Below are 23,630 nucleotides of genomic sequence, written 5' to 3'. Positions count from 1 at the left end.
TCAAACAACATACATATCTGACTAGTTCATCTTCAGTCTCATCAAAACTGCCAGAGGCCAAAACAAAACGATTAAACAAGCTAACGGGCACAAAGAGCACACGGGTTAATAGAGTTAAACCCACTTCTACAACACCTAATCAATCAGTTCTGGAGATCAGGAGAAGTTTGAGTAGAAACTCACAGGAAGGCTTTCAGTGTGCATTAGATGATCACAGAGATGACTTCAAATTACTTCAACAAACAGATAACAAAGAGAGAAAATGCTCCCAATCTCAGCCTAAAATACAGCAAAATGAACAAAGATCTGGATGATTAAGTTTAAACACAGTAACATCACTTTTCTAAATATTGACCTGTTCGCTCTCCTCTGAAGGCATAAATCCAGCTCGCCTTTAGGTTTGTACGTCATACATCAACATTATTGCAGTTTTATAGCTGCTACCAAATAAGATAAGGACTCAGTGGCCTTTTATGGGATATTTTACTGCAATTTTTCAGGTAAATTATTACCAAAATAACAAGAATTGGACCAGAATTTGAAGCACAGAAAGGGACTTCAGACATCAAAAAGCAAAAGAGCAGCACCCCCCACCACACCCCCACACATGAGGGTAACACTGCTGCCCTCTACCAAACTGAGGTTCGGATCTCTGCTTGGGACAAACCTTCTTTGGTTAAGACTCCCAATGCTGCCCCAATGTAGGTGCCTCAGAATCATTTTGTTCATTTTCATAGCTCACAGTGAGTCATACTGAGCCCTAAACCACATCTACACCCACCTGGATGTGCTTTGAGCAGGTTGAGAGAAGTTTAGGATGTATTTTTACAGAAGCTATTTGGGTGACTATTGAGTTCTAGTGCTTGTTAGCAACGTTATCCTTCCTGGTCCAGTTTTTTAAATGTAGTTATAATATAACTGAAGTTTGGGGGGAGGAACATACCTGAAACCCCTCCTTCTTCCAGTCTAACGCCCTATAAATTCACATCCTCACCTTCTCTTCCCGTGACGAAGAGTTCACAGTCCTCACCACCACCCCGTCTCCTCCCTGTTCCTCAGTCCTACATCAGTGCTACCACAGCTATGAGGGGGTTCTGGCCTTCATTCTTCTTATTACTACTACTACTACGATTAATATTAGTAGTATAATAATTTTGTAGGAAGTTTGACCAGAGGAGGATGGGTCCCCCCTTGTGAGCCTTGGTTCCTCCCAAGGTTTCTTCCTCAGCTCTGAGGGAGTTTTTCCTTGCCACTGTCGCCCCTGGCTTGCTCACCTGGAGGATTTACATTTCATCTTAAAACTTTGTCCTTAATGGATTTCTGTGAAGCTGCTTTGTGACAATCTGCCCAGAACTCCAGCCCGAGTTCTCAGAGTTCTCCCTCCTCCCTCAATCAGTCTTCCCTCATACTACCACCACCATGTTGAAGGCATGGACTGAACTTACAAATTAAAGATATTAAAATTTGGACCTCCAACATTTCTTGGCTGATTGACTTCATCTGGGGTCACTGGAAAAGTGGGAAAATTGGATTTTTGGCAAAACTCTTCCTCTCAGCAAACAGCTTGAATGCATGCCAATCTGTTTTGAATCGTGTTCATCTGTTCTGTGTGCTGTGGCCACAGTATTTGTACAGTAGTGATAAATGAATAACAGGAAGTCTTTAGGACTGGCTGATTATCATTCCCCTCAGAATCCATCCTCTCAGAGCAAGCTTTTAAAGGTGACAGCTCACATGAGTCACTTCATTTTCCCAGTCCCCATCAGGGACACCAGAGCTAAATGGAAGGCCCTGAGGTTCTGTTCTGCAGACCCTGAATTCTCTTTGTTTTTTACCACCTTGAGCTCTTCTTTTTGGAATTATCTGTAGAGCCATTCGTTCTTCTATTGACTATATGACTAATGTCTGTATAGAGATGTACTGCCATCTCACTGAAGTGAAAAAACGTCATCTGCACTTGTCTATATAAGATAAAACAGTTTTATGTGCAGTGTACACAGCAAATAGAACTAAGTGAGTAAAATTACATTTATCACCACCAGCGACTACTTTCTGCTTTAACTAGGGAGGCTTTAACATTTTACCATAACGAGGCTAAATATCGCTCAGCCTGTAATAGACATTAACATGCCAGTCAGATTAAATTTCCTCCATGAAATCCGGATGTTGGAATTGAGTCATAATCTTTAATTTTGCGATTTTTGTTTTGCCCCGAAGGCAGAAAAGTCACTCATGAATATGCGATGATGCGCCACCAATTCGCCAGTGCTCCTTGCCACATGTAAAGTCAGTTGGCTGGTGTTTCTTTGTAATGGAGATTTGTTAATGAGGCTCAATAAGTGATTTTCCATTCTGACATGCTGAATTATTCAGGGCAAATAAAGCGAACCTCCTGAGAGGGAGTTAATGCAGCAGAGCAATGGGTTAGAAAAGCACAGCAGTTCACATAAAACCTTGATCCAGCCTCTGGAGTAGGGCTTTTTAAACTGCGGTCCTTTAGGCCCAGCTTCCAGCACAGAGTGCTAATTGACCTTATCGAAATACATCTACTAAACCTGGCCCTTAACAGATGGGTTGAATCAGGTTTGCCTGAGCAGGGGCATCACCACACTGTACTGGACACCCCAGGACTGAAGCTGAAGACTCCTTCTTTAAGATAATATAAGATAATATAATATTCTTTAATTGCCATTTGCACAATGTGCATAGAAATTCTTGTGTGTAAAATAATAAGAAAAAATAAAAAGTTACATCTGGCTTGATGTTGCAACTTGACAGTTACACAAAGCAATTCAAATACAAAGTTGCATGCAACAAATTAAATTACTCCACTAGTTAAACCAATACGCTGTATTGTTCTTGATAAAAAATCGTTATCATTTACATAATTGCAGCAATTGTATCATCTTTATGCATTCTTTCCAGCTGTCATTGTCATTCTTTTCTTTTATTTATATATTTATATATCTGTCATTTATCTATCTATCTAGGGTTCTTTACTATATATTTAAGCTTTTATCTTTTATTAAGCCTTTAAAAGTTCATGTTAAAGTAGCTGAGTTGATGTTTCACTCATCCTGTCGTAGAAGCACTGCGAGTTCATAGAAAAACGCATCTCAGTCTCGCCTTCTATAATAATTTCCATCCTTTGGATCCCAAATGAATCTGAGGGTCTTATTTTCAACCACCCAATAAACTTCTTCTTCTGCTATATTTTCTTATTCATTGAACCACTGAAATCAATGGTTTGAAAGTATGTTGTTTGACATGATCACGTGATGCACGATGTCTGTTTCATGGAGGTTTTATGTTTCACAAAGTTTAGGTGCTTGCAGCTGTCGCTGCTGAGTTTCAAGTGAGTTGCAGGAAGCTCAAGTGCAATTTAGTTTCATGTTGGTTTCATGCTACTGAAGTCACAGTTTCATTGTGTAAAGCCAGCCTAGGAAGATACATACGTCAAATGTAAAAACAGTCTGAAATAAAAGGTTTTTTTACCAGAGGCCCTTCACAATATCACATTTCACTCCAAGTTTGAAGAGAAAATGAGTTGTGATTTCCAATTCACACTGACTTTACAACTCTTATCAATGAGGAAAAGCTCCTATTAACAAATTAATAGGTTTTTAAGACTATAACCCATACTGTAGACCCTTAAAAGGGGCTGTTTAGGAAAGGTAATGGTTACACAGTTCTGTGCAAAACTCAGAGACCACCTTTGTTTATTTAATTTCCAGCTAGCATGTGCACTAAGTACATGTTATTCTTCTATTCATTGTTCAATATGAGGAGATTAGATATACGATTATCCACTTGCATGAGGCAGGAGAAAGTCAAAGGAAAATAAGTGAAGTTACCAAAACTGGAGTTCAAAAAAATGATTAGAAGCTTCAGAGAAAAATGAGACTCCTAACAACCACCTGGAAGACCTGGCCCAAAACTCCCCCCATCAGATAAACAGCACTTAAAGCGTTCATCTCTGAGAGAGAGAAGAAAATCAAGCTGCTTCAGATCTGAAAACACAAAAAAATCCACTGGTGTTTCTGTCCATCCTTCCACTGTGAGAAGATGACTCAGCGCTGTGGGTCTGAAAGGACCATCTACCTAGATGTCACAGGTGAATGCAGTGTGCCATTAGCATTTTCATTAACTTCGCAATCAATTTCAAAGCCTCTCAAAATCAGATGCTTTTGTCATTTTACATGTTTTAACATATGGAGCACACTTGAGGTTAGATAGTACGTCAACTTGATTTGAGGTCAAAGAGAGCACATGCAATTGCTTCTCCTAGTGCCTTCATACTTATGAAATAAAATGCAAAAACCTCTTTTTCTATAGAATATGATGGAATATATTCTGTATACTCTATATAAATACACCCCAAGTGTGTGAAGGAACGCTATTACAAGTCCTTCCTTCCTGCTGCTGTTAGACTGAACAACCAGCACCGCTCCCAATAGAACTGCCCCCACACCCCCGTTAGACCTCACACACCTACAGCACATAAAGTGCGAATTTATAACCACTTTCTGTGTGCAATATAATCAATACTCCATGTGCAATATGTGTGAAATATCCTTACAGTGTTATTTATTAATTTTTATTTTTGCTTTTTTATTTATAATGTTTTCATATTGCTAATTCATCACCATTTCTATGTGCAAAATAATCAATACTTCATGTGCAGTTCAGGTAAAATATCCTTACAGTGTTATTTATTTATTTATTTATTTATTCATTTATTTATTTTGCTTTTTTATTTATAATATTTAAATTGTTAATTTTTGTGAATAGAGTTTATGTGAAGGATAGAACTTACATTTTTCTCTCTCCTATTTTGTATTTTTTTTATCTTTAGTATTTTATATATATTGTCTATACAGCAATAAGTAACAAACTGTAACCGTTTTAAGTAATTTACAAAGTTAATTACTTTGTTTGTGAATTCTCTTCTTGTTACTTCTTTTCTTGAATGCCTTGCTATCATTTTGCTTCTGTAGCACTGTCTGTTTCCCCGTTGTGGGACTAATAAAGGATTATCTTATCTTAATATTTACTGACATGGCAATTTGCATGAAATTAACAGCTTTTTTACCATAGGTAAATCTTTCTGACACTGTCCGTAGAAATGACTGACACGGTGGTTTTGGATGAAACTAAAATCACCAAAAAACACTAGTAGCGGTTGCATTACCCCAATCCCTGTGTGAACCTAATCACGTCCCTATAGTGCCTAAGAACAGAAAGCAACAGAAGTTAACAGGAAAGAGAGATATCAAAGATGTTCCGGTGAGCACCTAGTTAGCCTAATTGTTACCAATCATTTCAGCAGACTTGCTTGAAGCTGGCTTTACTCAGTAAAACTTTCATGCAACTACATTGCATTTGAGTTGCATAATGTAAAGCATCCTGCAACTCATTCAAAAGACATAGAGGGCTAAGATGCTTTAGTGAGAGATAGGAACCATATATCACTGTTTAAAATACCCCTTTTGAGTGAGTTCAATGTATTGGTGATGGTTTGAACGAAATCATATGAAACATGTATGAAACATAAGAATAAGGCACAGGAAAAACTCAGCATTGATAATTAGGCTTTTTTGTTGTGTGAGTCACTTTTTTAGTTGTACCTGTCCTTGGAAAAGACTTCAGACATTCCAAATAGTTTTTCATCATTTTAAAACATTCTGCCGTTCAGTGACATGAAATTACAGCCACTGATAAATGCTTCCTTTTATCTGTCAGATGGAAAAAGGTCTTTGCTGTTGATATTAACACAGCTGCCTTGAACACTGATGTCAGGGATGATAATACACTCAAGACCAATCAAAGGCCTATTGTCACTGAACACAAAAGCCAGGAAACAAAACAGGGCTGAGAAATTACTGCACACTGTTACATTTTAAAACCGAAAAAATAGAACGTATTGAAAACTGGTGGACGGATAACATCCAGCGTCCGATAAGCTGGACTGTTCAGTGATATCTTGGTGGTGGACTTGGTGGAGTCAGACGATTATTGTGTCTGCTGTTAATATTAATAATAATAATGATAATCAGTCAGCTCATATCACCAAAACAATGTAGATTACACAATGCACCAACTCATCAGGACTCACAGACAAATAATGCTTATAATCATGACTACAATAAATAACAAAGAGCCATGGAAATACAAACTATTTGCAAAGTAAACTAATACAGTTTCACGACAATAAATTAAACATGTACAGTATTGAAGCTTATCGTTCTCCAGAAATCGCAAGATGCCTGAGAGATCATTAGATTTACACAAGCATTCAAGTTTGGATTACTTTTTTTTCAGTAATTTACAAACTTGGTTGTAGATACATGTATAATTTGATTCTAATGTATTTTCAAAGCTGCACAACTTCACAGTTTTCATGTAACTAGTAGGAAACTAATGTTCGAAATGGTCCAGAATGATGCTCAAAAATCATTCTTTGTATAAATACAAAAGTGCAAAAAGCCTTTTTTGAGCAATGCCATAGAAGAACCATTTTGGTTCCCTAAAGAACTTGTCCTTCAATAGTTCGGAGTGTGAAGGACTTCTACATAATGTAAAGGTCCTAAGAAGAAACCCTAAATAGGAAAAGATTTTTTAAAGCTTTTAAAACATTCTTCAGTAAGACTTTAGGGTGCTGTTCATAAAGCGACATGAAACCTACATAAGCTTGTCATGACGACTGACATTACCGTACATATATGTTTAGAAATGCTTATTCCAATAGACATCATTCTCTATAAAGGTTACATGTACCAGTTTTGAAGTTAGCTAAAGTAGCCTTTATGACAGATGATGCCTACTAGCATAAACATTTATAAACATTTATGTAAGGTTATATCAGTTGTTGTGACAAGCTTATCGCTGTTGTCAGAACAAAACCTTGTATCTCCAAAATGGTAACTTTACAGAAGAAGGTAAAAAACATACTTTACTTTTAATGTAAGTCAATGGAACCAGACATCTTTCCAAATAATTTTGGGCCGTTTCTTTTGGTCCATTCATCATGAAATTTACACACAATGTAAAGGACAACAATTTATGTCAAATTATGTCAAAAACTGAAAAATGGAGATTTGAGGTTTTGTTTTGACAGCAGCGATATGTAGGTGCCATGTAGCCTTACAAACAGCAGTAAAGTGTTACCAGTTCTTCACACTCACAAATCCCTTTTTTACATATGGTTCTTCACGGTACCAAAAGTGGTTCTTCTATGGCATCACACAGAGAACCCTTAGTGGCACCTTTTTAAGAATGTAGATGATTCTACGCTGTATAGCATAGAGAATTAAGTTATTATAAATTTTAATATTCATAATTCATATTTTAAAAGTGGTTATAAAATCTCAAAGAAGATAGCTTGATAAAAGAAAGAAAATCAATAATTATAATATTTATTATTTTAATAACTTCTTACTGTAAACAAAATACCGTACATATTGACTTAAACATCTAAAATACATTTTGGTGTCTTAGATTATAATATTGCTTTATACACAACTCCAAACGTATTAATACCAAGTGATTGGCAGTGTATTTTAATGTGTAAGCACGAATAATTGCTTTCTAGTATATTTAAAGGTGTGTTTTCTGCAGGTATGTGGACAGACAGACCCCACAGGGGGCTTCAGCCGCTGCTCTCGGACTGTACAAACGCCATGTTGGTTGTTGTGTATCATAACTTTATGTTATATTGCCTCTGCCTTTCTTCGAGACCTGTTTCAGTAAGATAAGGGAACAGAGCTAATGGGTCGGCTCAGGTTCTAGGGGATTCATCGCTCTCTAGGGGATCTGCGTGGTACCGACCCCCTGTGGAGAACTCACCTCAGTAACTCCAACCTCTCACTCATCACCACAGAGCTAGAAATCCCACCAATAAAACACTGACAATCTCTTTAAGAAAGCATCACATTCCATTATGTGGTTATTTTAACAACAACCAATCATAATGTCAGCAATAAGGAGTGTTTAATACTTCAAACGTTTTTTCTTATTGTAAAACCAGGGATTTATATGAGACTCTGTGGAGCTCTTGAATAGAGTCATGACTAACTATTACATGGTGATTAAACAGTGTAGTGAGTAATGCCTTGGCTTTGCACGCTGCTGACTGGGATTCAAACCCCCATATAGACAGTCACGTTAGTGTGTATGGCTTCCTCAGACGCTCCACCTCTAACGCTACATTAGAAACATGATTACAGTGTCTCTCTGAATCAGTTATTGCATTATACCATAAATATATTCAAGATCAATTCATGTACGTCACCCTTTTTTCCCCTCGAGCTCCTGACCCCAGGCATAGGCCAGGTTCTCTGCGTAGGACCTTGAAAGCCTCCCTCCAATTACACCACTGTAGCGACCCCCACCCCCAGTGCTCTTCTTTTACAGGGTAACCACAGAGACAGAGCCAACCACAAACAAACACAGGCTAGGAAAGGTTGCAGAAGGCATTCCCTACTTGTTGGCAGAGCGCTTGCTATCTCTATCTCTCTCTCTCTCCCCCTCTCTCTCTCTCCGAGATTTAATAACTGTAATTATGGAGGGGTCATGCCGTTCCCCTGGCTCACATTCCGAGCAGCCCAACCGCCAAAGGCCTTGTTTTTCCCTGTCTGCTGTTTGTCTGCAGTCTCATCGTGGCCTTTCCCCTACAGCTCCACACCCACATCCAATATATACAGCATGAGTGATACACATGACTTCTGACCTTTCACTATAACAGCAGTGCCATTTTCACGGGTCAGTGTTGTACACACAGAACGATAACACTTCGGCCCCAGCGAAACCAGAAAAACTAGTACCGTTTCTCACAATACGCCCCACGAGCACGTTTATTTCACTGACACTTCCTACTGTACATATTGCCCACTGTACTCTCACTGCTTTCAAATGATTCTGATCTTCCAAATTTTGTGCATAATTCAGTGGTTGACAAAGTAAACAGAGTGATTCAGAGTGGTTTGGTGTGAAATGGTTAATTGTGGAGACTCAGATGTCTTTACAGTGGTGGTGATAGGAACCAGGGGTCGCCATGACTACAACACAAATATAGACACTTTATTTACTATCCAAAACCACCAGTGAACCTACACGAGTCTTCTGAGTTTATATGGAATGTTGATGATGGAAAATCAGAAATAATACGCTTCTATTTTGCCTCACAACAGCCTGCCTGTATCCCTCCACCATGAATGGATTTTAAAATTATGTTGTAGACCAAAATCTTCTCAAAATTATCGTAAAACAAAGTTTGAGACATAAGGCAGCATATTCATAACCATGACCATGTGGCACATATTAAACGCCACAAGCTTTGGACAATTCTTATGTATTTTCATTCACCTTAGATTTCCATTTGGATGGTTTGCTGATTTATTTTTTCTCTACTGTTTATCATAGTTATTATTTTTTTTGTATCCCCATTTATTGCCATTATCATTTTATTGTACCTTCTCTGTTTTGTACTTTTGAATAAGCTTCATGCTTAAATTCTAATATATGCATTTTTAATACTTACAAACGGAAACAAAGAACGTGAACTTAAACTATAGTGGACTGTATAGTTTATTGCTGGTGTTTATTGGGATCAGAGATGTCCACTTTTTCTTTTCCGATACAGAAACTGATATTGAAAGATTCTAATTCAATAAAGAAATTGAATCCAACATTTCTTCTTTAAAAAGTACAAAGCCTGAATTAATTACATTTACCGTTTCACATTTGGAATCTCAGAGATATGCAAGTCGATGTGCTCTTTTTCACAGTTTATCTTTAAAAGCTTCATTAAAGTTGATTTATTGAAATCCTTGCTGGTTGCGCATTCCTGGAATAGAGGACAGTGAGGGGTCAGTACCGATTCTGGCATCTGTATTAATGCAACACCAGTATCTAGTGTATTTATTGACTTTTGTCCCGTTGTATCTTCTTGCCACATGGCAGTGATGAAGAGGAATGATAAAAGTTTTCCTTAATTTGGCTGTTTAATTTTTTCAGGGTGGTAAATGCAAACAACCGCTGTCAAAGTCTTAACACAGTGAGATTTAGTGTTACGCCGCTGAGATTTGACTGAGCTCTGCGACGAAGGCGACTAATTAGACCACCGCGAGCAGAGAAAGCGGAAGAAACACATGGCTGCTTCACACCTGCCACTGCAACTTCCCACAGGCCAAATCTGAGCCCAAATATGTCCCGCGGTCGCATTATCGCTACTCCTCAGTGCTCTGCAGATGCCCAGCGCTGAGGTCCAGCAGGATCTTTTTCCCCTCAGGCCTCGCTGCCACTACTAAGCTATAGCAATTAACCACATGCACTCAGTAAAATGCCTTGAGATAACAGCAAAGAGTTGCTACCACTATAATGGGCTACTTGTGAAATCAAAGCAACATGATGAAACTTTGAAGAAACACTTGAGATATTCTTATCAGCCAGATACAGAGAGATCATTGAGACCGCAAGTGGACGCTTATATTTGCATGTTGATTCTAGTGAGAGTGTGACCCAATGAATAGGTCACCACAGCGTTAATTGGGCATTACAGTGCTCATCGCTCTTCACACGTCTCGTGATTATTCTAGACAGAGATATCAGGTGCAATCACAGTATGATGTACGGACTGACCCTTTTAAATGTGCCCTCACAGTGTAGCACATCTGTGCTAATAAGCAGAGAAGTCACAGGGCAAATCTATTAAATCTGGTCAAAAAGGTCCTCATTATGAGACTGCTGTAAAACACTATGAGATTATTTCACTTATTTCTAAACATTTTTGTTTGTTTTAAGTAAGTTCACTTGTTTTAAGCATTATTTCTAGAAATATGTAAAAGTATCTTCATTTATCTTTCTCAAAAAAAGGGAAAATAATCAGTGAATAGAATAGGACATTATTACATTCATTAGGCAATAGAAATATGAGAGACATTGACTACATTTAGGATGTTTCCACTTGCTAAGATGTCATCTTTTGCAGTGCAGGGCTTTGTTTCCACAGAGAATGCCATTATGACTTATTCTAATATCAGTTTCCAGTAGTTTGGCAGCTCAAAATGTAAAAAAATGTAAATATGTGAGCATCAGACATGCACAATTTTAATGTCCCTTTGTCTCATAGCTTCTTGTGTCTGTGATGGTAATGGCAAACACGTTTAGGAGCTAATATCCCATTCATATCACATCCTCTTAACTGAAAATGACTTCAATGAAATTATTCAAAAGGTTGGACTGACATTTGTATATTTTTGTGGAGACTTTCACCGTCACAGATTGGTTTATGTATTCTGGGGATAAATGACAGCTATGCCCAGGTTTGGCATCATGGACCTATATAATGAAATTTTAATTGATTTCTTAGCTGGTTTAACCCAATTTTGACATTGTGTAATATGTTTTCATTTGGGTGTAACTGAGCCTGCTTCCTCGTGTTGGGTGTGTGAGTGTTTGCTATATGAAACTCGGTGAGCTCTTCTTGGCCGTATGTTACACTGAGTTCTTGGCAGCAATTCGTGATCATTCACAGCTCCCTCACAACCGTCTGAGGCCAGAAGACCAAAATGTATAACATGCTAATCCTAGCATGGGCCGTTGAATGAGAATGCTTGGTCGCTAACGAACGTTTGATTAGGTTAGATTAAGTGACCCTTATTAGTCCCACAACAAAGAAATTTCACATCCGCATTTGACCCATCCGTGCAGGGAAACACCATATACACACTAGAGGGCAATGAGCACACTTGCCCGGAGAGGTGGGCAGCCCTATCCACGGTGCCCGGGGAGCAGTTGGGGGTTAGGTGCCTTGCTCAAGGGCATTTCAGTCACACTTCAGTCAAACCGGCGAAAACACGCGGGGCCCATATGGGGCTTGTAATCCATTGACCAAGTGACATTTTTAGACTTTTATACTGTCGTTTTATAGTGAATCACACCGTAAGTACTTTAATCCAAGCCTGTGATATTAATGATGGAGCTGTTTAGGCTGTTGGCTCTTTTATCCTGTTAGCTAGCTGACCAGTCTAGTTCTAGTAAAGAACATAAGTTGCCAGCCCCTCAGTTTAAACAAAAAACGGGTTCTTTTTTTTCGTGCCGTGGCACAGTAATATACAATTCAGTTGTCGTGAGGTGTCATAGCTGTGCGTATATCGTGGAATTTACATGGGCTTTGAACGCGGCTCAGCCAATCAATATTAGCACCAGACTTATCCGTTTTATAATGAGCCTTAGAGTTTTCCTGCTCTGATAACTTCAGGTAAGGTTTAATTAATGGCTTATTAGTACGAATGCAAACATTTAGAACCAAAAATGGCTAGATTAATCGATAGATTAAATAAGACTACAACAAAGTGTCAAATTCCAAGACTTTACCAATAATCATAATGGTAATGAAAATGAGAAATAGTGGTTAAAAATGCAGTTTGTTCAGCAGCAGCAGGTTAACAGTGGACATATCAGCTGTGTGGGACTATTTCACAGTTTCTACAGGAGATATTAGCCATAAATTATGTCTCTTCATGCTGAGTCACAGCAGGGGTACAACCACTACCTCTTAAAAAAGATTACATCCCGCTTGACACGCAGCAAAACAGCAGAAGCAGAAAGAACAGTCCCAGCGAGCATATCACTCCATCTGTTCACTCAGTTTATTAAGTGATGAAAAAGTTCACGAACGACAGCCAAAATGCAGAGAATGACTAAAAATAATGGAATTTTTGCCTTCGATGGCCATCCTCTGTTCTCAAGGACGCTGGATTACTATAACCTTTTTAGTGCATTCATTTTTTTTTAACTATTTGTCTGTTTTCAGTTTTCGGTTCACTGTGTCCTGAATGTCATTTTCAGGAAAGAATGTTCATTTCAATCACTATTTTTGAGTGGAGTCAGCTGTGTTAGAACCGGAAAAGCTCTAAATCCTTTAGAGAACGTTAGGCTATCCTTGAGGCTAAATGGCAAAAGACAAATCTTGCATGTATTATTATTTATAACATCATGATTATTCTGTGCTGTATGTGCTCTTTGCCACATTTTGTTGTTCCCTGATATTTTTACAGGCACAGACTCTCTCACACATGCATATATGCCCAAATACTGACCACTGCTGTGCTGCTGTCTATGTGTTTAACCCTTGTGTGGTGTTGGGGTCTGTGGGACTGGGTTTACCGATACAGAAAATGATGTGATTTATTACTATTTCAACTTCAGATTTCTTGGTCTTTGCTCATTTTCTGTGAAGAACATATAAAATAACCCATTTTCAGTGTCTTCACTCTGTTCACCCCCCACACATTTATATTACACATGTGGTGTTGGGTGAACCCGCGAGGAGTAAAAGTGTGGAGGTGCTGTGTCCTTCACTCTGTTCTCCTCCTACATGGCCTGCTGTTAGTGTGTGTGTGTCTGTGTGTGTGTATGTGTTTGTATATGTGTGTGTCTGTGCGACGGTGGACAACATGGACAGGCTGCTGACTGGCTACAGCTGCTAAAGGTAAACCCCACGCTGGACAGTTGATATTTTAAACATCTGGTATTTTTACATAAATTGTTCTGGCTTTATTGATATGAAAAAACAATAATGCGGTGGGTCCACCAGACCACTGAGTAACAAACAAGGGTTAAAAGAGCAGAAAGTTTAGCCCTCTGCCTCTCTGTGCTCTGACCAGCACCTCAGAGTGAACCACACCTGTAATATACCTCTCAAAAACTCCCTCAGCAATGTTAACATATTTGTTATTCTCTTTAAACAATAACCATAAAAATTTTGGGCAAGCAATTGGGCTAAGACTGTGTATGTATGTACCATTAAGCTAATGAGGCTATCACCTATGCAAAGTGTTCATGCAGATAGTGATGCAGCTAATGGCAGAACGTTAGACAGACAGATGTGCACACTATGGTACAGTTATGTTCCCTGACTAAAGGTACTGAGATGTACCCTTGAAGGTCCCACCCCAGTGACAAGAGGGGGACTGCCCCCGGTGACAGTTCACTACCTTCATTTCTAAGAGTGTAGGTCATAAATATTAACATGAAATAGTCAGGAGGGCCTCCCAAAGCCTACATGAGTAATGTGATACTTCCTAAAGTGTGGTCTGCGGGGTCATTAGCTTTGCCCTGGCCACACATGTAGAGTTATTTGTTAACATGCTCAAAAATAAGAGTGTGCGAGAGGAAGAGAGAGGAATTCTCAAGCAACTGAGAGAGAGAGAGAGAGAGATTCTTGTGCAGCTGTAAACAAGGCCGCAGTTCTCCAATTAAAGCAGGACTGTATTTTGAGCTGACATACACACGAAATTAGCTGCTAAGTTTCCTCTGTCAGTGGGGAAAGCACGTCCGATAATAACTGAAGGCAATTTTTAAAGCACTAGTTTGGAACATCCAGCACCTTCCACTGTGTTAACTTTAAGGAGGGAAAAAAACTATTGAATAACGCCTGTTTACCTGGAAAAGTGCTGTTTATAGGTTGAAGAGTTCCCTTATTTGTGTGCACAATCCATAAGTTGGAAAACACTAACGGTGCTAAAAGCTACCAGGGCCCAAAATCCAGTTCCTGCTAGAACACCATTCCCCGCTGTTTCCCTTTCACTCATATAAAAGTTAACATTTCTGGCTTATCGGCCTCTTCAATGTCTCTAGCGATCATTCATAGAGTTTCCTGACCATGAATGACTCTCGCATCTATGGCTGTGCGGTAACTGATTGATGGGTAGAAAAACACTAATGATAGTTAATGATCTGCAGTGCTTTTTGATGCTGCACAGCTGACAGACAGGTCTGTTATCTCAAATGACCACTTTCCACACTCTGAGGGTTTAAAAAGTCTTATTTAGCCTCAGGCATGGATGTAGTAGTTCTTCTAAAGGAAAGAGAAAAGTAGGATGAAGCCATTCCTAGCGGAGCTGCTCATATGAAAAATAACAGCTTCTGTTCATTTGCTATGTGTGAATAACACTGTGACCGTGAGCTTCTACACTTTATATACTTCATATTTTGATAGATCGCCTTTACTTGTGTACTGTCCTATTTTTATATGGCTCTCTTAATTCACGTTCTGATCCAACGAGCCATCAGTTTGTAGATAGATGTATGACAATTAATATCTCTTAATATTTCAATTATGCATGTTTTAAAGTCCATATATACTTTTCATATATATATATATATATATATATATATATATATATATATATATATATATATATATATATAAAGAGAGAGAGGGAAACAAACATACTTTACTTTTAATGTAAGCCAATGGAACCAGACGTTTTTCCAAGTAATTGTGGATCATTTATTTTATATATATATAAAACACACACACACACACACACACATACATATAGCCCACACAAGACACATACACAAACAAAGTGCTCTTCATTTATTTAATGTCCAGTCAAAATGGCCATTAAGTTCAGGTTATTAATTTCCAGCGTCAGGAAAAAAACCAGAACACATACGATGCGATGTCTAATCTTTCAATATTTAGTGTGTCCACTTTTAACTTTTATTCCAGCTTCCATTCTTTTCAGGAGACTCACTTTCAGTTTCTCAAAGAATCTCCAGACACACCTCCAAAGTTCAGTCTTAGAAGTTGGTTGCATTTTCTGCGTCTCAACACATTCAGTGATGTTGACATCTGCGCATCTCAGTTCCAGTTTTTAAATGTTTTTCACTTATTTTCACTTTAACCTTCTTCCTTTTGCAAGTGGATTATCTTAAATCTAATATCTTCAGAAATATCTCCTGAAAAAATGAATAACTTGTACTTTAAGGCTGTTTTGACTGAAAATGTAATAAATGAAGGGTGGTCTCTGACTTTTGCACAGTACTGTATATACATAACAAGAAACAAGATTTATCACAAAGATGCAAATTATAAACAAACTGTATTTATAGTATGTATGTGCTATAAATATGCTATACCTATAAATCATACCTATAAAGGTACTCCCTAATCATCTTGTGTTCACTGCATGGTGAAGAAAACAACAATTCACAGCACTACATTGTCACAGCATATACTGTGATTATCTTGTCTAGTTTGCCATTGTCAATTTGTTAATAAACTCACCACTCTCAAAATTTACAACCTAATTTATAAGAATATGCACACAGAGGATAATTATGAAGAGGAGTAAGTATTGCTAATTTCATAGAACCATGGTGCACCAGTGTAAAACCTCTTAGGCAAAGTTTAGCTTACTACATGCATTACACACCTCGGACAGCTATAATGAAGCTACTGACATTTAGAGAATTAGAAATAATATTCTGAATATACTGACCATAATAATGTTTGGCCTTGGGAACAATGTTAGAACATCGAACATCTGACACGCCCATTGTTCCTATAAAAGCTGATTAAAAAGGTTCTGTACTCTAAGCTTTGTTCTTTAGGTTGCTGTATCTAATACAAGGAAGATGAATTGTGTTTTGTGTGGTAAGTTCAACCCTATTTCTAAACTTTGGCACGTATTTTAAGTTTAGTATGGGTCAGTTGACCTGACGTCGACCTGAAACCGGCCCACACAGTTTTCTTTAGATAAACAACATAAAGTCATTCTATGTCAGATAAGGTTGTTGCTGCATATCTCAGATTTTGTTCGTTTTTTGTGACCTGAAACGAAAGTCAGCAGAGTATTACGGCTCAATTCTAACACTATCATATTTGAATACCCTCCTGGAAACTTAAATATTTGCTAATTACAAAGCATCTTATCTGTGAAGTCATGTTTCAGGTTTAATATCTATAGAAATAGAATTCCCAGCCACATGAAATTTGGTAGAGATAAAGACAAACATGTTTTCTCTCTGTCTAAATCACCACAGAAGGCTAATTTTGTTCTTAACATGAGAAAAACTCAAAAATGTCCAAACTTGAGTCATATTAGGAGCTTCCAGACACCACTGCCATAGACACATATGCTAAAACCCACAGTACATGCATTAAACTACAATATATTTCATTGACTTTGCATCAAAACCTGAGGTCTGTACAACCAATAGATCTTAAGATAATGACAATAAGACAGATAACATTACATGTTTGGATATTTCGATGTGCCCAGATGAGTAAAGTCAGAATGGGTCAGTTGCTAGTTTAACACTGAAGATCAGGCTTCCATAAGCTACTGTCCAAGAGACAGTCCAACACAGCTTCAGCCAATATGTTGACCTGAAACTTATCCATACAGCTTGCTTCAGATAAACCACAGAGATTCAGATAGGGTTGCTGCTGCATGTCTCAGATTTTGTTCATTCTTTTTTTTATTTGTTGCATGTGACCTAAAACTAAAGTCAGCAGATTATTATAACTGAATTCTAACATTTTCACATTTGTTCTCCCTCCTGAAAACTTTAATACTTACTAATTACAAAACATCTCATCCCTGAAGTCATGTTTCAGGTTTAATATCTATAGAAATAAAATTGGCAGCCACATTAAATTTGCCAGAGATAAGAAAAAACATGTTTTCTCTCTGTCTAAATCACCACAGAAGGCTAATCTTGTTCTTATGGGGTCCTTAATTTGAGAAACCCTCAAAAATGTCCAAACTTGAGTGATATTAGGAGCTTATAGACACCACTGCAATGGGCACCGATGCCAAAAGCCACAGTTGATACCCTAAACTACTAAACATTTCATTAACTTTGCATCAAAACCTGAGGTCTGTACAATCAATTGATCTTAAGATAATGACAATAAGTCATTGTAAGGTTACATTTTTGAAAATTTTGATGCGCCCAAGTGAATAAAGCCAGTCTTCCATAAGCTACTGTCCAAGAGACAGTCCAACACAGCTTCAGCCAACATGACCTGAAACTGATCCATAGAGTTTTCTTTAGATAAACAACACAGAGATTCAGATAGGGTTGTTGTCTCAGAATTTGACCTAAAACTAAAGTCAACAGAGTATTTCAGCTGAATTCTAACATTATCACATTTGTTCACTCTCCTGAAAACTTTAATATCTATAGAAATAGAACCTCCCGCCACATAAAATTTGGCAGAGATAAAGACAAACATGTTTTCTCTCTGTCTAAATCACTACAGAAGGCTAATTTTGTACGTAAGGGGTCCTTAACTTGGGAAAAACTCAAAAATGTCCAAACTTGAGTCATATTAACAGCCTATAAAGACAGATGCCAAAAGCCACAGCATTAAACTACAAAACATTTCACTGACTTTGCATCAAAACCTGAGGTCTATACAACCAACAGATCATAAGATGATGACAATAAGACATGAAAAGGTACAATTTTTTGAACATTTTGATGTGCCAAGATGAATAAAGCCAGTTTGGGTCAGTTGCTAGTTTAACATTGAGGATCAGTCTTCCATAAGCTACTGTCCAAGAGACAGTCCAACACAGCTTCAGCCAACATGACCTGAAACGGATCCATACAGTTTTCCTTAGATAAACAACACAGAGATTCAGATAGGGTTGTTGCTGCATGTCTCAGATTTTGTTCATTCTTTTTTTATTTGTTGCATCTGACCTAAAACGTCAGCAGTTTATTTCAGCTGATTTCTAACATTATCACATTTCTACACCCTCCTGAAAACATTAATATCTATATAAATATAATTCTCAGAAACATAAAATTTGGCAGGGATAAAGACAAACATGTTTGCTCCCTTTCTAAATCACTAAAGAAGGCTAATTCTGTTATTATGGGGTCCTTAACTTGAGTCCTTAACTCAAAAGTATCCAAACTTGAGTGATATTAGGAGCCTTAAGACACAGACACTAAAAGCCAAAGCATTAAACTACAATATATTTCACTGACTTTGCAAACCCTGAGGTCTGTACAAGCATTAGATCTCAAGATAATGACAACAAGACATGATAAGTTACATTTTGGGGCTATTTTGATGTGCCTGGATGGTGATGTTGACTCATTAATAAAAGCATGAAATATGTTTAAAGCATGGTCACCTTTTGCACAGTCATAAGCTCATTCCATGTTGTCATCATGTTCAAACTTAACAAGACATGAGCCACTTGTTTTGCCTATTCAACTGATCCAATCTACATGAAAAGGGACATTAAAATGCATATAAACTGAAAATAAAAACAAATTGAAATGTGTGAAGTGTCAGCAAGCCTCGTTTGTTTTAATTACAAAGGAAACAGTTTGATCTATAGAACAACAACAACTGGTTTTAGGTCACAAGCAACAAATAAACAGCAGAAAGAAGTAAATCTGACTCTTCAAACTGATTCCTCTGATATTTGGTCCAGTGCTGCTTTCCAAAATGTCAGCGCTCTCTGTGACCACTCACCTTTCCCAAGGCCCCGCGTGGCTGCTCCAAGGCCATGCTGTTGCTTGTGGTGAAAGTTTGTTTGGACATCGAGTGCTGTACTGCGCATTCCTTTGCCCTCTGCTCTCGACTTCTTCAAATGAGCTGGAGCCTGTAGCAGCACAGATAAGTACAGAGAGCCACAGGCTTCCATTTATAGGTTCACAAAAGCCACAAATAGCTTGCAGACGGCAGGCAGCCCAGTGGGCACCCATAACAACAATGATTGCTGGATCGCTGGCTTGGCTATCCTCCCCTCTCTGAGAGGATTACATGCTTGAATATAATCTTCGACAAATTTAACAGTATAAAGGAGATATCGATGGTACTGCATCTATGTCCATATGGAGCATCCTTACCATCTTTCAACAGAGTGTGAAATAAACTCTTGGAAGTCCGTAATACGTCTTCTTAGCCTGATCTTTTCAGTGTCTGAAAACTGATAAAGTGTTGTGCATATTTCTTGGTAATGTTTCGCAGCAACGTGAAGTTAGTGAAGTGGTTTGAAGCCCTGCTTGGACTCAAAGCCCTGATGGCCCAAAGTTTTATTACACACTTCTATAACCTAAGAATAGCTCAACGAGTTTGCATTGAAGTCCCTGTAGTTACTGAAGAATAAGCCTTAGTAAGTAAAAAGCCAAGAATTTTAAGGACTTAATGCTACAGCATACAAAGATATTTTAGATAATTGTGTTTATATGCTTCCAACTTCTAGCATGACTGAGCCCCTGTGCAGAAAGCGAGGTCCATCAAGACATGATGTGATGAGTTTGGTGTGGAGGAACTCCAGTGGCCTGCACAGAGCCCTGACCTCAACTCCACTGCATACCTTTGGGGCGAATTGGTCGATTGCGATCGTGAGCCAGGCCCTCTCGTCTGACATCAGTGTCTGACCTCACAAATGCTCTTTTGACTGAATGAGCACAAATTCCCAGACACTACTCCCAAATCTTGCAGAAAGCTTTCCAGAAGAGTGGCCAACTCCATATTAAAGCCCATGGTTTTGGAATGGGATGCCCAACAAGCTCATATAGGTGTGATGGTCAGGTGTCCACATACTTTTGGCCATATATTGTATGGTTGGAAAATGTTCGTTTGCACAACTTGGAATCACTTGTGCTTTGGCTTCTGAGGTTGAATTTTCCTGTTTTCATGAATAATAAGCAGACAGATATCACAGTCATTGGATTACCACACAATTCACATCTGTCCCTGTTTGGCTTCTTCTCCTAAGAGAGATGAGCTAAGCTAAATAGTGAAAGGTCTCTAAGGTACTTTGGATGCATGCTGTTGCAGAACGTTAGAAACTGTGTGGGGAAAATGTCAGTTTATAAGATAAGCATAGCCCGTCTCACTGGCTGAGTGACTGAGCCACTGAACTGCATGTTTCATTCAAAGGCTAGAAGCCCACTGTGTTCTTGAGAGGTCTTGAAAAGTTTCTTACTACTGTAGACTGCATATATATATATATATATATATATATATATATATATATATATATGGTTATTCAACAGGGTCTGCTGCTTTCTCTCTTTCCCTACTCTCCCCCTGTCAGTGTCCTTCTCATCCGATGACAGTAAGACACACACACACCTCCCAACCAGTACTGTGAAAAGTCATGTTTAACAATCTGCAACACACTGTCAATATTACAGCATTACTTTGCCATCTTAAATGATGTAAACAAGCAAGCTAGCTTGCAAATTGCACTATATTAGGCTAACAATATTTCTTATATATTAATTATATCTGTGTTACATTAACTCAGTTCACAATTTCAACTTTCCACATCCATTTCAGCTCATTTACTTTAGCAAAGGGGTTAAAAGCACCGTCTTTCCCTTGTGAAACCAGGCAGACAGAGTGAGGAGGGGATAAAAAACAAGCGGGATAAAAAACATTGTGTTGCTGTCGATTTGCGGTCTCTTGAAATTAATTACATTAAGCATTTGCTATCCCTGGGGAATGAACCCAGTGTTTTGATTGGTTGAACTTTTCTTCTTCTTTTGTTTTTAGAAGGCTAGATGCTGCTGCTTCTTGCTGGTATACTTGAGTACTGCACATGCAGAACCAAACTCAAAAGGATTACTAGCTTTTTGCATAGTTTAGAATGACAAATTGTGTCAGCATACTTTGATATTAAAATGCATACCTGCTGCACAAAATATGTAAATATAATAATAATAATAATAATAATAATAATAATAATATAACACACACATACTTTATTAACCGCTTATCTTTCTGGGTCGCTGGGGGAGCTGGAGCCTATCCCAGCTGTCATTGGGCGGAAGGCACAATAATAACAACAGTAATGATGTAATAAAAGCATATATATATATATATATATATATATATATATATATATATATATATATATATATATATATATGATTTTACGTCGCTAACGTGCTGCAGACATGACTGAGAAGTCTGAAGTGACTTGCTTGGCTAGGCTAACCATGAAAGCTGAAGAGTAGAAAAGATACTTCTCAGTGTAGCCTCGACAATATCGGCGCTGTACGACTCCTGATTTTCTGAAGTGGGTCTCGACTCCACATGGGTAGCTTCTGAGGTTGACTTTTCCTGTTTTCATGAATAATAAGTAAAGTTGGCAGACAAATATTATAGCTATTGGATTACCACACAATTCACATCGGTCCTTGTTTGGCTTCCTCTCCTAAGAAAGACGAGCTAAGCTAAATAGTCAAAGGTCTCTAAGGTACTTTGGATGCATGCTGTGGCAGAACATTAGAAACTGTGGGGAAATGTCAGTTTAGAAGATAAACATAGCCCGTCTCACTGGCTGAGTGACTGAATTGAGCACGATGGAGATAATGGAAGTAGCGTATGTTTCGTCTCCAAACCTGAAATAAGCCTGCAGGCTCATTCAGAAGCTAGAAGCCTTTTGTGTTCTTGAGAGGTCTTGAGAGGCTTTGTGTGGTCCAAACGTACGCTGAGCTAACAGCAGGAACAAAATACATAGCAAATGAACAAAGTACTGCCAATTAGTGCAGCTGGAGAAGAGCTCTTCAACACTGAACTGTTAGCTCAGCATTAACCGCCCTGTTTGGAGGTGGATTAGTTTTATTTGGGGTGGTGCTGTAACTTGAATGATTACCGACAAGATCTGTGATTTTAATCCAGTATGAGTCAGCATTGTCCATAGTTTTTATGTATTAATTCCAGAGCAAATTACCGTCTATAAATTCTTGTGGTGTAACGAAGCTAGTCGATGCTGTCAGTCGCTGACTCTGTCAAAAACTGACCAAAGATTCTCACAGGGTCAGTTTGTCACACGCAGGACTGCAAATGTTAAAAGCTGACACTGAAAAAAAAATTTATGCAATACAAGTGTTTATTCCATGGTCTAACATCTCCATGTTTAGCCTAGCGTCTGATACTAAAGTCAGTAGCTGTGTTTACATGCAAAGATTTTTGCCAATCCGATTAAATGCAATCCAATTACAGATTCAGACTGAGGTGTTTATATGCACATTCTACTCAACAATCTGATGGAAAATCTTCGTTTACATGCTCACTACAAGTAATCCATGCAAAATGACGCGCATGCGTGGAGTAGCGCTTAGAGTAAACGTTACCATGACAGCGAACATCACGTGAGGTCCAGTCTGCGTGAGATGAGTTTCCAGTTGACGCGCTTGTGTTTTAATTGCTTTAAAATGAGGTCAGACTCAGGAAAACGTGCTTTCCATGTATTTATAAAGGAAGCGGCGAGAGGAAGACGTCGTGTTCTGAGACTCATAAGCTGGACGTCCGTCCCACCGCCGCCTGTTAAAGATCAGAGCATAAACTTCGTCTCCTCTGCAGACCAGTTTCTGCTCCGCCATGTTGAACGGTATAAACTTTTGCCATGACGCGACGCACATAGTCGGATTCAGGCGTTTACATGGCTATTATTCTTCTATTTAATGGATTATTTAGAGGTTTACACATCTCGTTCAATCGGATAGAAATTGTATTCCGAATGGCCTCAATCGGACTAGACTATTCCGATTGAGGTGTTTACATGGACGTGTTCTATTCTGATTGAGCTATTAGTTGGATTATTAGCGGATTATCAGGCTGCATGTAAACGTGGCTACTGTTAAGGTGTCTTAAGGTTTCTAATGTATACTGTATATTGTATATTAATTTACTTTGCTAACTTTTCTAACATGCTGCAGATAAGAATGTGAAGTCTGAAATAGCTCAGTGTGGCAAGTCCAGGGGTCGGCAGCGTGGGCTCCGGAGCCACATGCGGCTCTTTTACTGCCCTGTTGTGGCTCCACAGCAGAATTAGATTTGTAGGTAAAAA

The 23,630-nt window shown here is 38.4% G+C and overlaps 1 protein-coding gene across 1 annotated transcript in view; it reads right to left on the bottom strand.

Annotated features, from left to right (window-relative positions):
* Positions 1 to 19,437, bottom strand: part of LOC118810024 (muscular LMNA-interacting protein) — an 85,447-nt gene extending 66,010 nt beyond the window's left edge. The window contains exon 1 of the mRNA XM_036573542.1: positions 19,295 to 19,437. Within this exon, the coding sequence (XP_036429435.1) occupies positions 19,295 to 19,363 (69 nt within the window). The 5' untranslated portion in view covers positions 19,364 to 19,437. The remainder of the gene's footprint in view (positions 1 to 19,294) is intronic.
* Between the last annotated feature and the right edge of the window lie 4,193 nt (positions 19,438 to 23,630).

This window comes from Colossoma macropomum, unplaced genomic scaffold (assembly GCF_904425465.1).
Source record: "Colossoma macropomum unplaced genomic scaffold, Colossoma_macropomum, whole genome shotgun sequence".
NCBI lineage: Eukaryota > Metazoa > Chordata > Actinopteri > Characiformes > Serrasalmidae > Colossoma > Colossoma macropomum.
The sequence above is the reverse complement of the archived record's forward strand: the minus strand, read 5'-3'. Positions and strand labels throughout refer to the sequence as shown.